The following is a 15,940-nucleotide window of genomic DNA, read 5'->3' on the forward strand; positions in this document are numbered from 1 at the left end:
TACGTGGTCCTCAGTGAACACGTTCATAAGGTTCTATGCTTCGATACTGCCGCTTCCCAGGATGCTTCCTTTGGACGCCGGGTTCTTGTGCCCGCTACAGTGCATCCCCTCCTATAAGGAACTGCTTTAGGACATCCCCAATGTCTAGCCTTGTGGAACCCAGTGTACCCCGCAGCAGAAAACGAGATTTATGGTAAGAACTTACCTTTGTTAAATCTCTTTCTGCGAGGTACACTGGGCTCCACAAGGCGCCCACCCTGACGCACTTAGCTTCTATGGGTTGGTATGGCATTAGCTGCGGACACTTCTCCTGTCGTGAGAGTGTAATGTATGTGGCTACTAACCGTTGTCGTCTATTTTCCTGCTACTGCATTGGGCTGGTTAACTAAAAACTGAGCTCCTGTGCAGGGAGGCGGGGTTATAGAGGAGGCGGCACTGTGCATTCTGGGAACAGTCAAAGCTTTGAGCCTGTTGGTGCCTCGGATCAAGATCCTACTCTACACCCCAATGTCTATCCTTGTGGAGCCCAGTGTACCTCGCAGAAAGAGATTTAACAAAGGTAAGTTCTTACCATAAATCTCATTTTTTTGGATTGTGGGGAGAAACCGGAGTACCCGGAGGAAACCCACGCAAGTACGGGGAGAATATACAAACTCTGCACAGTAGAGCCATGGTGGGAATTGAACCCATGACCTCAGTGTTGTGAGGCAGTAATGCTAACCATTACACCATCCGTACTGCCCGTTTATGAGGGGGAGGTTAGGCTGAGGGTGGGGAGGTTAAGGCTAGGCACTAGGGGGGAGGATTAGGGTTAGGCTGCGGGAGGGGAAGGTTAGGTTTAGGCTGCAGGTATGGAGGTTTAGTGGGAGGTTTAGAAGAACGTTAGGAGAAATGTTTCAGGAAGTTGACCATCGGGATGCCACTGTCGGTATTCTGACTGCTGGCATCCTGTTGGGATCCTGTACCCAATCCAGCCAATCCACATCCTCTGCTTTATATCAAGATATGCCTGGGTCTAACACAGCCTACAGAGTTGAAGCAAGCACTCTTAGATGCTGGAACCAGATGCACCTTGTGATGATCTGGTTGGCAGATTAGAAGGCTGTTGCTGATGCTGCATTTCTTCAGCAGCTGGTCAGTCATGCTGTATAGTCTACTGTGGTAGATGAAAATAGGGATGGTCATCGACCATCGATGATTCAAAAAACATTGATGGTTGCATGTCGATGTCAAATAGTTTTACCATCGATTGCTGAGATATGAATTGTGGGCCCGAGTCAGGCAGCTCTACAGTTTAATTCAAAAGTCACTGTCAGCGTCTGTGTGGTGAACTGTGTGGGGCGGGGCCACTGGCTGTGACCTGCTTTACTGACTTGACACTAGCTAAACTCATCTGTCAGTCAGCAGCTAACACACAGTCAGCCTTATTGTTGCGGGACCCCATGTCGCAGGTGATCCACTGCTGCATCCTACTTATACCAGATGCCTCCTGCTGCATTGCTATTGTGAACATCGCTTACAGGGAAGCAGTAGCGATGCTCACTCTAACCACACCTGAATTATTCCTAGTGGGCGGTCAGTTTCTTGGACATTGACACCTAATGAAATCTCAAGAAAAAAGTTGTTTCACTTGTTCCTCCTTAGGTGCTATATTCAGTTTGAAAAGGTTGGCTACCTGCTTGCCACTGATGTCATCTCCTCTGACAACTTCCCCTTCACTCACATTTTTATGTTGAAAAACTTTTTCTAAATTGTTTTCTGTCGACATTATCACCATGCAGGGCCGGTGCAAGGTTTCTTGGCATCCAAGGAAAAACTTCAGCCTACGGCCCCCAACCATCACCAATACCCACTTCCCAGCCCTTCAGATGAAAGTGTGACTTATAAGTTACATAGCCTCCACTTGCATTAAGTACAACAAGGATGTTTCTTACAGAGACATCCTTAATTTTGTGATAGGCAGGCTCAGTGGCACCCACCAGATCCCCACACCCTAGGCAGCTGCCTAGAGCTGCCTAATGGTAGAGCCGGCCCTGTCACCATGCCAACAATTTAGTGCTGACATAATGAATGTCGACATTAGAAAATATACAGAACCCCAAGGTATTTAGATCTTTCCACAAGCAGGCAGGTCTCCCCCGAGTCTACCTGAACAATTTAATATTAACATGTTATTCAGATCTAGCATAGAACAGCACAACAAGCATAAATTACTTTTTCCTAGTCTAGAAACATTTGGACTACCAATGAAATAAATGAACAGTAGATACAGTAAAATGTAGCTATAATGCCAGTCTTCCAAACACATAAAATTACTGACAAGCAATCTATAAAAACACATTTTTTCTGAATATGCAATGATTTTCATTTTGACAAAATTGATCAGAATATTAAAACAGAATTACAGAAATCATAGCTAATAAATAATTCAATATAAAAACTCAGTACATTTTGTTTATGAACTTCCTCTATAATTCATACTGTATAATCTTTAGTAACCTTTTTTCACTTTCTAAATCCTAATAAAACAAATATGCTGGGCTAGGTGCATATAAACTTTATAACACAGTAAATTACAGTGGCATTAGTGTGTAAAATCTATTGTTAAAAATAAATAGATACTTTAGGGAAAATTGGTAAAAGCAAATTGAGCCTAATTGCATATTTTATGGCAATCCATAATTTCAAAGACAGTTTACTACTGAAAAAAGGGTCACTTCTGCCATTTCAAATATATGTTGATATTCTCTATGGGAAGTAGTTTTCTGAATTGCATTTAAGATGTGGTATTTCAGTTTGCAACAACAGGTACTTATAGGGCTGTTTCTAGCCAACTTGGCTTCCAGGGTGAAATTAAAAAATGCACCCCCCCCCCCCCCCCACACACACACACACACACACACACACACACACACACACACACATTGACATAAAAAAGATATTAAAAGTATGAATATGCATGCGCCTTCTGGTGAGGGGGCATGGCCTTGCTAAAATGGGCATGGTCTCACATGAGAAGACTACCTTACACACCAGTTTTTGACCCTGCACTAACAGATCACAGCCACCACAGGGGGAAAAAAAAAATCCACCATTTTAAGCCCCACACATTAATGCCCTTGATACATTATGTCCTACAGCAAAGCTTCTAATAACTTTTAAATTACCTGATTGTTGCCAAGGGTTTCACGCGCTGGATGTCATGCTGGTTGCCAGGGGTTTCATGCTCTGGGATCCATGCTGGTTGCCAGGGGTTTCATGCTCTGAGACAGGTGTCATGATCGTTGCCAGGGCTGTGTAATGTCAGTTGCCAGGGCTGCGTAATGCTAGTTGCCAGGACTGTGTAGTGCTCTTTAGGGTGTTTACAGCGCCCGCATCTCCCACCTCCTCCCCCTGCCCGCTCGTTTGCCAGCCAGCCCACACTTTGATAAAGGCTCCTAGTGAGCAGAAACGCGTTGGTGTACTGATCAGACAGACTGTAGCAGACCAGTATCCAGAACCAATTGGAGTTGCACATCCAGTGATGAAACAGTGCTTATAACCCAGGAGGTTCCTGATTGACATCACATGCGCTATAGGGTGGGCACTTCTTGACACCCCACTGTATCTGGTTGATACGGAGGAGTACAGACACTTATCACCACCAGGGAGAATACGGGAGCAGGAGTACAATTCCGATTGCCGTTTGATGAATTGAGGCTTCCTGCAAAGAATTTTTGGAACTATAAGAGGACAATATTGAATTCCTGAGATCCTAGAGGGTGCGCACATAGGCAAATTGTGAATTTGAATTGCAGCCAGCCTGCCCATTCTCCAGCCAGCCCGCCTGTTGCTGTGTCCTGGCTCCCCCTCCACCCCGTCCATAGTACTTTGCTGGGGGGCGGAGTTTCACATAATGACGTGTTTGCGTTGTGACGTCATGACACAAAAACTTCATTACGCGAAACTCTGCCCCCCCGAGCGGAGTATTAATGATGGGGAGAAGGGGGAGCACCAGAGAGAGCCGCAGCGGGCACCCCGTGCAAAGGCACGCCACGCCTGCCGCAAGAAATGGCTCTGGTACTTCTGTGAGTCCCTTATACATGCCTCCCAACTATCCCGATTCTAGCCCCCAGGCTCATCTCCCTGCAAATAGTTGGACTGTCCCACTGTCCCACACGGGGGCCGCACATGCACGGTTCACCCTCCACAACACCTGGTTTGCGTACATCTCTAAATAAGGCCCTTATTTAGAATAAGTGACGTTACCGAACTTACCGGCAGTCCTGGTTGACTGATTTTACAATTTTTAGTTTAAAAACACTAAGGGTGTGTACACACGGTGAGATATTTTCTTTCGATTTTGACTATATAGTCAAAATCGCAAGAAAAGTTAGTGCAGATCGCAAGGTGAAAGTCACCTTGCGATCCCGATTAGATCGGGATCGGCATCGCAAGAAAAGATAGACTGTGCAGGTAAGTCAATCCTTGCTAGATCGGTGTACTATCTAGTTCATCTCACATGTCAATGACATCTCACATAAGCCAAAATCTCACATAAGCCAAAATCGTAAGCACACATAGTCCATATCTCAAGAAAAGTTAGTCAAAATCTGTGCTATCTGGGCTCCGGGGAGTTCAAGGGAAATCGCAAGTAAAAATCGGGCATAGCAAGGATCTCACCGTGTGTACACACCCTAAGAGATATCTTGGTTGCATTTCTATTCAACCTAAATCCTTCTCAACCTGCCTCTATCACCCCGTGAGGGTTTTCTCATATGGATGTAAAGGCTACAGTCTCTGACAGGAATATCTTTATCCTGCGCATGTGTAAATCAGTGTAGGCAGGGCTGATTTATCCCTCCCTTCATGCTCATCACTTGCTTTGTCATAGGAACAGCGGGGGGGGGGTAATTCCAAGTTGATCGCAGCAGGAAATTTTTTAGCAGTTGGGCAAAACCATGTGCACTGCAGGGGGGGGGGGGCAGATATAACATGTGTAGAGAGAGTTAGATTTGGGTGTGGTGAGTTCAATCTGCAATCTAAATTGCAGTGTAAAAATAAAGCAGCTAGTATTTACCCTGCACAGAAACAAAATAACCCACCCAAATCTAACTCTCTGCACATGTTATATCTGCCCCACCTGCAGTGCACATGGTTTTGCCCAACTGCTAAAAAATTTCCTGCTGCGATCAACTTGGAATTACCCCCAGCATATCCTCATCTGCTCACGTCACTACACCGGGATAGAGGAGCAGATGAAGACACACAGCTCCAAAGGCCCCTATCTGATAAAGGGGGAAAGCTCTATATCCTGTACTCATTCTAGCAGTAACGGCAGAAGTAGTAGCCCTAGTGGTGCATATAGTACATGGATGAGCTTTTACAGTTTTATTCTGACTCCCGCCACACAAATCTGTCAGTTACTTGGAACTATTACAGCAGATATATGAATAGCATTTAAGGTTCCAGAGATTATTTTCTCAATAAATATTGCGTTCTGTTTTTGCAATCACAAGCATAGCCTCTCCATTGACTACGTCACATTATTAGTACAGAGCCTGCTGTTCATTTTTTAACCCCTATAACAGGGCTGGCCAAACCGGTCCTCGAGATCTACCAACAGTACATGTTTTCCAGGCCTCCTGGAGATCTGTAGAATTGTCAGTTAGGAATGAATGCAGCACATCCTAATTAGTAATGACTGCACCTGTGCACCAGCTAGGTGGTCTGGAAAATGTGAACTGTTGGTAGATCTTGAGGACTGGTTTGGCCAGCCCTGCCCTATAAGCTACATGCCAAAATCCTCTGATGTAGATGCTTCTGCTTTTCCCACTTATTCCCCATGTACAGAATCTGGGCTGACGTTATTTGAAGTTTAAAATACATATTTGATATTTAACATATGCTAGGCTGACCATATTATCCCTTTTAACCTGGGACACTCATGAATTGCACAGGTTCTGTGGCTGCTTAAAACCAGGCGAAATGCAGGCTTCTAGTCAGTCAGTCACATGTTAAAGATCCACAGGCGGTACTAATTATTTTGTTATGAGACACAGAAAAAATGCAGTGCTAGGGTTCCTTGAGTAATGGAGTTGGAAAAACTGCACAACTCCTAAACTTTCTGGTAAGTCTGCTTTTGTCTGTTTGCTCCCCACATGCAGTGAGTTAGTTATTTGAAAATGTACCTGTTTGGCATAATGTGTACCAGGGGCACTACAATGTAACATAAGATGAACCAGGGCCATCCTAATGAAGCATAAAGTGTATTGGGGGCATCTTAATGTGCATACTATGTATCAGGGGGGATGCAGTCAATTTACCTCCAGTTGAAATCCCGACAGCAATTGACCGACGGTCAAAATCACGACAAGGTCAAAATCCCAACATGGACAAAATACCAACATTTAAAAAATCAACATGGTCAAAATACCGACATGTAAAATGCAGACAGGTCAAAATGCTGACATGAGTTTTTCATGATTTTTGAAACCGACTTGTTCATAGTTTACCATCCCAGTGGACCTGGAGGGGGAATATAATAGTATGGCGAGCGCAGAGAGGCACCGTGCCTGAAGCATGGTGAGCGCCGCAGTACACTTATATGGTGACCTATGTCGACATATACACAACAAACAATGAAAAAACGCATGTCGGTATTTTGACCTGTCGGCATTTTACATGTCGGTATTTTGACCTTGTCGGGATTTTGACCGTCTGTTAATTGCTGTCAGGATTTCGACCGTCGAGATTTTGATTGGAGGTATTTCATACCGATCCTGTACCAGGGCACTTTGTGGCAATGTGTCACTCCCTTGACAGTTTTAGCATCTTGTACAGCATGCCTTGAGTTAAAATTTCTAGTGGAAAGAGTCTGATTAATTAGAATGACTGCTGTTTAATTTTTTTATGTCAGATTATTGAGGCTGAATTAATTTACTGTGCAAAAATGTATTGTTAAAAGTCATTACTGGTGGAACAATATAAAGCAATAAAGTATGTATATTATCATACATACACATACCTCCCAACATGACCCTCTCCAGGAGGGACACAATGCTCTGCTCCTGGACTTTTCTCTTAATGTATGATTGGCAGCACCTGTGTTGAACAGGTTAATGGATAAGAAAGGTGTTACAGCACAGGTGATGGCAATCATACATTAAGAGGGAGTTATGTTGGGAGGTATGCATACAGTATGTATCTGACAAGCTCTGAGTACTAGAGTCTTGGATCTGTTAGGGGAGACTGGAAGGGAGAAGCTGCAGAAAGGGAAGGGTTGAGAACAGGTCGCTATTTAGCCTGCAGTCTCTGCAAAAGGGCCTGCTAAGCCATATGATGTTGATACAGTAGGTTTGCCATAATATTCCTTTAATTCGGGCATCTATGATTTACATAGGTTCTGTGGCTGATTAAAAACAGGTGAAATACAGGCTTAGCCAGCCACAGGACCAGAGCCGGATTAAGGGGGGGGGCCCTGTGGGTATGTACCCCGGGCCCCCTTTCTAAAAGGGGCCCCCTCCACCAGCAGCAGATTGAATCTCTCTTACCGATCCAATCTGCAATGTTGAAGCCCCGGCTCTGGCCTGGAAAACGCCGGCGCTGCACAGCAGTACAGGAGGGCAGGGCAACTGGAGGGTGTACTGCGGGGCCGGTCAGCCTTACGTGATAGGCGAGCGGCGATAGTGAGAACTTGAAGCGTGACCCTGAGGCCAGGCACATATTTGCAGGGGCTAAGGGGCAAGGCTGACTGACAAGCTGCCGCTGGACGGAGCTGAGGGGGCTGCACAGTGTACTCACACAGTCAGCCGACTGTGCTTAGCAGGGACGTGCGGTGAGTGCTTAGAGGCCAGGCTGACTGATGTGGTGGGTGGCGGGTGGAGCTTACAAGAGCTACTGGAAGAATCAGGGGAGTATACTGGGTACAGGACGTACCAGAGGAACCCGCTGGTGCTGGTAATCGTGGCTGGTGCCTGTTTCTCACTCATTGTCACATGGCTGCCTGTGCACATCGGAGCTAGGTTTAATATAGAGCTTGTGTGCTCCCTCTCTCATGCTCAAAAGCACTTCAGCCCAGACTAGTTCAGCTTCCTTGGTCTCCTACAGTCCTGATTCCTCCACGAGTTATTCAGCCCCCAGCTCTCCTGTAGCTCCTCCCTTCTCCTCTCCCTGCTTCCCTGCCTGTGTTAGTCACTCAGAGGCACTCTGATGAAAACAGTTCCTAAGCTGTGCCTCTTCTCCAAGCCTCCCCATGTGTGTTTCTGCTCCCCACCCCATGTGTGTTTCTGCTCCCCACCCCCTCACCCCATGTGTGTCTCTGCTCCCCCCAACCCCATGTGTGTCTCTGATCCCCACCCTCACCCCATGTGTGTCTCTGCTCTCCACCCCACCACCCCATGTGTGTCTCTGCCTGCCTCCCACCCCAATTGCGTCTCTGACCCCATCCACTCCACCCCATGTGTGTCTCTGATCCCCACCCCACCACCCCATGTGTGTCTCTGCCTGCCTCCCACCCCAAGTGTGTCTCTGCCCCCTCCACTCCATCCCATGTGTGTCTCTGATCACCACCGCACCCCATGTGTGTCTCTGCCTGCCTCCCACCCCATGTGTCTCTGCATCCGTCCCACTCGATGTGTGTCTGCCTCACCCCACCCCATGTGTGTCTCTTCCACCCCATGTGTGTCTCTGCTTCTGTCTCACTCCATGTGTGTATCTGCCCCCTCCCACTCTGTGTGTGTCTCTGCCCCCTTCCACTCCGTGTGTGTGTCTGTGCCCCCCCCACCCCATGTGTGTCTCTACCCCCCCACTCCATCTGTGTCTCTTCCTTTCACCCTCTCCATGTGTGCCTCTGCCCTCCACCCCATGTGTGCTTCTGTCAGCTATATCAGCTGAGTATCTGCCCCCCCCCCCCCCGAGCATTTTCATCTCCCCCTTCTATGCTCCTTTGCCATCTGTGCTTTGCCAACTCTGCCATCTGCACCTTTGCCACATTTTTCACTAGGGCCTTTGTCCCCTCTATATGTGCTTCTGATACTTTCCCCCTCTATGCCTCTGCTGCCATCTCCATTTGCCCCTACCCCCCTCTATGTGTGCGTCTGCCCTTCCCCATCTGTAGCTTTGCTACCTCCTTGTGTGCGTCTGACATCAGAAGTGGCAAAGACCAACAGAATAAGACTGTGTACAGCGCCACTTAAATTATCTTAAGGTTGGCGGGTAAGCACAATTTCCATTGTTAATAATTATATATTTCTATTTTATATTTGTGTATGTGTGCGTATACAGGATGGGGGTGGGAGGGGGATATTTCTATTTAATTTATACTGGGCCCCATAATGTCTGGTGCAGGGATTATATATATATATATATATATATATATATATATATATATCTATCTCTGTAGCATAACAATATTCATGTGCAAATCTTAGTCCATTATGTTTAGAACTTCAAACTTGCTGCAGCTGTCGCTTCTCCCCTACACACCCTTCCTCAAGGGTAATTGATAGACCTAAAAAACATAAATAAATAGGGTGGCACAGATAGTATAGTATCTTTTAACACACATACGGCTTTACTTCAATTTTGCACGTACACATAAAAAGTTAAAATGGGAATATCACAATGGAGGTTAGTCATCCAAGGCACAGTGGGTTAGACTCCGTCATTAGTTGCAGTGGCAGTGGGCTTCTCCCGGCACACATCCAGCTCTTTACACAGCCTGCATCTCTTGCGCTCGACTTCCGGCTCCTGGTTCCCAGCTTTCGACTTCTGATTCTCCCCTGCTAAGCACTGTAACATAGAGGTCACTTTGCCTGTGTCTCTCCCCAAACGCATTTCAGCCTTAGCTTTTGTCAGTGGGAAGCCTGCAGAAGGCTGGCAGGAGGAGATGGTCATAATAATGTAACTCGACCATGTATATATAAAGGGTTGATATCGGCGGTGAGCACCCCGAAGCAGATTGCTTGCTGGCAGGGGCGGGGGGGGATTCGGAATAGTCCCTGTTAGTCGGCATGCCGACTGTCGGGATTGTGAGTGGGGTGGGATGTCCGGGTCGGTATTGTGACCGCGGTTACATAACTATATCCAAATATATATATATATATATATATATATATATATATATATATATATATATATATATATATATAATTTTAGACCTTAGGGCCCCCCTGTTTTAAGTACCCTGGGCCCCCCAAAGCCTTAATCCAGCTCTGCACAGGACCTGTGTAAATCATAGGTGTTCCAGATTAAATGGATCATGTATAAAGTCTAGTGTAGCTATAGAGTTCAAAAAACATTTTTGGACCTTGACAAATTGTAGTACACTGCAATTCCCACTGTGGATACGGGACTCACACTGTGCACACAATGCCGCACTGATGCAGGAGATTTGTGCAATATCTCTTGTGTTAAGTACTTTAATACATGGCACAATACATATTTAAGTGCGCTTCCCATGCTATCCCTTTAAACCAGGACACTAATGAATTATACTGGTTCCGTGGCTGGCTGACTTCATACCTGCATTTCACCCGGTTTTAATCAGCCTCAGAACCTGTGTAATTCGACAGTATGTCTGTTTAAAAGGGTGGTATGGAACACTTATATATAATACAAATATGCGCCAAATAGGCCCCTACATAAGTTGACGGTTGAAAAATAGAAGACCCTACTGGTTATTGGTAATGGGATCTAATATGTATGTATGTGTGTATATATATATATATATATATATATATATATATATATATATATATATATATATATATATATATATATATATATATATATATATATATATATATATATATATATATATGTATGTATGTGGACAGCCGGCACTCACTCCAACCACATGAATAAACACCTAGGTGCCTTCTGTATAGGTTTGGCAACCAAATGTAGGAAAGGAAAGCAGCGGCACTCTCAGGTTTTCGATTCAAAGTAAACTGGACACAGTGGTCTCTGGTTCAAATTTCAACGTTTCGATACTTTACTATCGTCATCAGGATAAGAACATAGTGAACAAAAAACATTTAAATAGCCACTCACCCCACCTCGTGTAGACGGACCATCATCGCGGGCACCGGGTCCAGTGACGACACTGCATAGCGCCGCGCACTTCCTGTGCGCCCGGCCGCACAGACGGTCTCCTAGCAACCAAATTAACAAATAAACAATGAGCATATGCGTGTGTTAAAACATCAGAAATAAGTCAACCCACAGCGGATACAGCAATAGTACATAGCAGACTGTAACAGATATAGGCTTGGTACAAAAAGCGCTAAACATAAAAAGAACTATCGTGATCGGCACGATAGTTCTTTTTATGTTTAGCGCTTTTTGTACCAAGCCTATATCTGTTACAGTCTGCTATGTACTATTGCTGTATCCGCTGTGGGTTGACTTATTTCTGATGTTTTAACACACGCATATGCTCATTGTTTATTTGTTAATTTGGTTGCTAGGAGACCGTCTGTGCGGCCGGGCGCACAGGAAGTGCGCGGCGCTATGCAGTGTCGTCACTGGACCCGGTGCCCGCGATGATGGTCCGTCTACACGAGGTGGGGTGAGTGGCTATTTAAATGTTTTTTGTTCACTATGTTCTTATCCTGATGACGATAGTAAAGTATCGAAACGTTGAAATTTGAACCAGAGACCACTGTGTCCAGTTTACTTTGAATCGAAAACCTGAGAGTGCCGCTGCTTTCCTTTCCTACATTTGGTTGCCAAACCTATACAGAAGGCACCTAGGTGTTTATTCATGTGGTTGGAGTGAGTGCCGGCTGTCCACATCCATATACCACATTGCACACTGACTGCAAGACGTCTTTTGTACAGATTGTTTTCATTTGTGCATTTTTGGCAAGGCACCGCCTGAGAATTCAAGTATTTATCTCATCTGTTCACCCCGTGCAGGATCAGCACGGTTCGTTTGTTTTTAATTATCCTGCTGTGATGCAGGACAACACTGGCATCAGAAATATCTCATTACCCACAGGAGAGACTTGGAGTTTCTCCGACGCTGATGCGGAAAGCATACGATTTTCTGATCACTTTGAACAGTCGGAAAACAAGGAATCCACTGAACAACTATATGTACAACTATTAAGGCTATCCAAGAAAGAGATAGATTATTATCTACATGGGGTGACCCTTTCTGATTACCACCGCAGTGGACAGATTCCCAGAGGATTCCGGGTGAGAAATTCGCCGACTATAGGAAAATTCAATGCAGAATTTTGCCGAAAATGGGCTGCTATATTGAATAAGTGCAGTCTAGACCTTATTCTGTTAGTAATAGCGGAATCTGCCAGAGAATTAAAAGAAATTAAAACCAAAAAAGCAGAATTTGAAACTAAACATCTTGCTACCCTCAAACAGGACTCTAGCACTGACTGGCTTGCTAAGCTCACGACACAAGTGGAGTCATACCGCAATGACCTTGTGAAATGTAAACGGAACAAACTCACTTTGGTTCAGAAAGACTACACAGAAGGCAGAGTTTATCCTTGGGCAGTGTTCCCTGGATATAAAAGGGAATATAGACCACGCCAGAGACGATTCAGGAAATTTGCCGGTGATACTGAAACCTCCAGTGGCGGGCGGTCGTCACAAAGTGAGGGGGAAGCATCAGCCAGATCTAACACCGGTAAGCCCCCTTTAGGGGTAAGTACTCGCGCCCAGCGAGAAGCCACGGGAGACCGTTTACCCGAAGAGGACGACAATGGCAAAGGGTCCTCAAAACGCAAGAACAAAGCGGCAAAACGGAAATAATTTTTAATTTGTCGAACAAGGTGTTAACAACTGAAGAAAAAATGTTGTTAACTAAAGGCCTTTCATTTGTGCCGACTAGCAACTTTAATGACTTTCAATGGAAACTGGACTCCTATCGGTTTAACCGCAAACTAAGATTGCGTGAGCACTTCGGGGAGCGTAGCGAGGTTAAACCCATACGTGTGAATCCTTTACAGAAAATACAGAGTACTTCAACATTTGACCCAATGAGCATGAATCCCTCATTGAGATGTTTCAATCGGTCCTTGGACCTGGCAGTAAAGGATGTGGTCAAATCATTCAAACCTGTCAAATCCAATATGTCCAAAACTGATTGGACTGCTTTGAAGAATTTAAGTCAAGATGAGAGTATCATTATCCGCCCTGCCGACAAGGGGGGCGGCATTGTGATACAAGATATACAAATGTACAGAAATGAAATTTACCGACAGTTGGCAGATACTATGGTATATCAAGAATTGCCAATAGATCCAACAACAAGATTTAACACCGAGCTTAAAAGTGTTTTGGAGGAAGCAGTGTTAAATGGGCACATCACACGGCCAGTGATGCATACATTATTTCAAGATAAACCGGTGGCGCCAGTGTTATATACACTGCCAAAAATGCATAAAAATCCCAGGACACCACCTGGTCGCCCGATTATCTCTGCGAGAGACTTCATTTATCACAAAATTTCACAATATTTGGACATGTTCCTTCAGCCAGTTGTCCAGGCACAGAAGACCTATCTTAAGGACACCACGACACTCATCATGCTACTACAGGACTTACCGAGGTTGCCCGATAATGCATTTTTATGCACACTAGACATTGTCAGTCTATACACCAATATCCCACACTCTGGGGGGTTGGAGGCTGTCTTTCGACTGCTTGTTGCTAGTCCACTATACTCTGGCCCGGATTTGATGTTTTTCATTAAACTTCTAGAGCTAACCCTCAAGAGAAATTATTTTTTGTTTGATGCCGCTGGTATGTACAACAGCAAGGCTGTGCCATGGGGTCTTGCGTGGCCCCGGCATTTGCGAACAGCTATATGTTCGAGATGGAAAAACAAGCCTTCTTCAGTGATGAAAAGATTGCCAGTAAAATACCATTCTACACACGCTATATTGATGATTTACTATTAATATGGACAGGCTCGGAACTAGAATTTGTAGAATTGATGACTTCCATTAATTCTACCGAGAGCACGATTAAGTTCACGTACCAAATGAGCACGCAGTATGTTAACTACTTGGATGTCAAAATTTCTTTGTCCAATGGCAAAATCAAGACCGCTCTCTACAAAAAAGAGACGGATAGAAACACCATTCTACACTACAGCAGCCAACATCCTGTCTCTACAAAGAAGGGGTTACCCTTCTCTCAATTTCTACGGATTCACCGTATTTCCGATGATCCCAGTGAAACGGTGAAAGAAATAGACATTATGATCAGACCGTTTTTGGCCAGAGGATACAACTATGAGAGCCTGGTTGCCGCAAAGGACAAGGTATTGGCCATTCCTCGGACAGAGACATTGACTGGTACAGTTGCTGCAAGGAAACAGAAAAGGGACATTGTACCGTTTGTCCAACAGTTTAACACTGCCAGCCCTACCATCTCGAAGTCAGTGAAGAACCTGTGGCCAATAGTCACCTCGGACCCTGATCTTTCTATGCTGAAAAACTCCAAAGTGATGGCCAGTTATACCAGGAATCGTAATTTGAAGGACTGGCTGGTAAAAAATGACATTTCTGAGAGAAAAGCAGTGGGCCCTACCACCTTTCTGACCAGAAAGGCTGGATGCTACCGGTGTACAGGGTGCATTACGTGCAGCTACCTGGAGCATGGCAATTCCTTCTCCCACCCACATTCGGGGGAGCGGATAGCCATTCGGCAGGTGCTGACATGTAGTAGCACCTTTGTGGTGTACATCATCCGCTGTCCGTGTGGTCTTCTCTATGTAGGGAAGACCACTAGACAGTTCAAAGAGCGCATGTCGCTCCACAGGTCAGCCATTCGACATGCCTTAGAGGGTGGAAAGGATGCCATGAATCAACCGGTGGCTAGACACTTCAAATTATTAAATCATAGTCTGGCCACTTTGAGATATAAAATCATTGATGCTGAGCCGAAGCGATTGAGAGGGGGGGATAGGAGTAAAGCTCTTCTACAAAGAGAGGCAAGATGGATACATCGTTTAAGTACCATAGCACCTAAAGGTCTTAACGAGTATCTTCCCTTAAATTGCTTCCTATGAAGTATATGTGTCAGGTTATGCTTTTTGAGATATTACTCTTACCATCCGCGGATAATCTAGATATGTGTTGCCCACTAGTCACATTTACTAATTTTGATGTGGGTTGTTCATTTAATTCCTGCCGATCACGATAGTTCTTTTTATGTTTAGCGCTTTTTGTACCAAGCCTATATCTGTTACAGTCTGCTATGTACTATTGCTGTATCCGCTGTGGGTTGACTTATTTCTGATGTTTTAACACACGCATATGCTCATTGTTTATTTGTTAATTTGGTTGCTAGGAGACCGTCTGTGCGGCCGGGCGCACAGGAAGTGCGCGGCGCTATGCAGTGTCGTCACTGGACCCGGTGCCCGCGATGATGGTCCGTCTACACGAGGTGGGGTGAGTGGCTATTTAAATGTTTTTTGTTCACTATGTTCTTATCCTGATGACGATAGTAAAGTATCGAAACGTTGAAATTTGAACCAGAGACCACTGTGTCCAGTTTACTTTGAATCGAAAACCTGAGAGTGCCGCTGCTTTCCTTTCCTATATATATATATATGTATGTATATGTGTGTATATATATATATATATATAATATATATATGTGTATATATGTATATATATATATATATATATATATATATATATGTGTGTGTGTGTGTGTATATATATATATATATATAATATATATATATATATATATATATATATATATATATATATATATGTGTGTGTATGTATATAATATATATATATATATATATATTAGTGATGAGCGGGTTCGGTTCCTCGGAATCCGAACCCCCCCGAACTTCAGCCTTTTTACACGGATCCGAGGCAGACTCGGATCTTCCCGCCTTGCTCGGCTAACCCGAGCGCGCCCGAACGTCATCATCCCGCTGTCGGATTCTCGCGAGGCTCGGATTCTA

General features: G+C 44.8%; 1 protein-coding gene across 12 annotated transcripts in view; it reads left to right on the forward strand.

The window, feature by feature from the left end:
* LOC135056444 (ATP-dependent translocase ABCB1-like) overlaps window positions 1-15,940 on the forward strand; it is a 194,363-nt gene that overhangs the window by 9,599 nt on the left and 168,824 nt on the right. For 2 of the 12 annotated variants that reach the window (XM_063961630.1, XM_063961623.1), the window contains exon 1: window positions 5,896-6,109. The exons of 5 other annotated variants lie outside the window; for them this stretch is intronic. Coding sequence is in view for 1 of the 7 variants with exons in the window: in XM_063961619.1 (XP_063817689.1) it covers window positions 15,382-15,407 (26 nt within the window). In the remaining 6 variants the exon portion in view is untranslated. Of the gene's footprint in view, window positions 1-5,895; window positions 6,110-9,170; window positions 9,196-15,289; window positions 15,408-15,940 lie in introns of those variants that run through there. 5 more of the 12 variants (XM_063961620.1, XM_063961632.1, XM_063961619.1 and 2 more) reach the window with 5 other exon arrangements.

This window comes from Pseudophryne corroboree, chromosome 3, assembly GCF_028390025.1.
Source record: "Pseudophryne corroboree isolate aPseCor3 chromosome 3, aPseCor3.hap2, whole genome shotgun sequence".
In the NCBI taxonomy this organism is placed as follows: Eukaryota; Metazoa; Chordata; class Amphibia; order Anura; family Myobatrachidae; genus Pseudophryne; species Pseudophryne corroboree.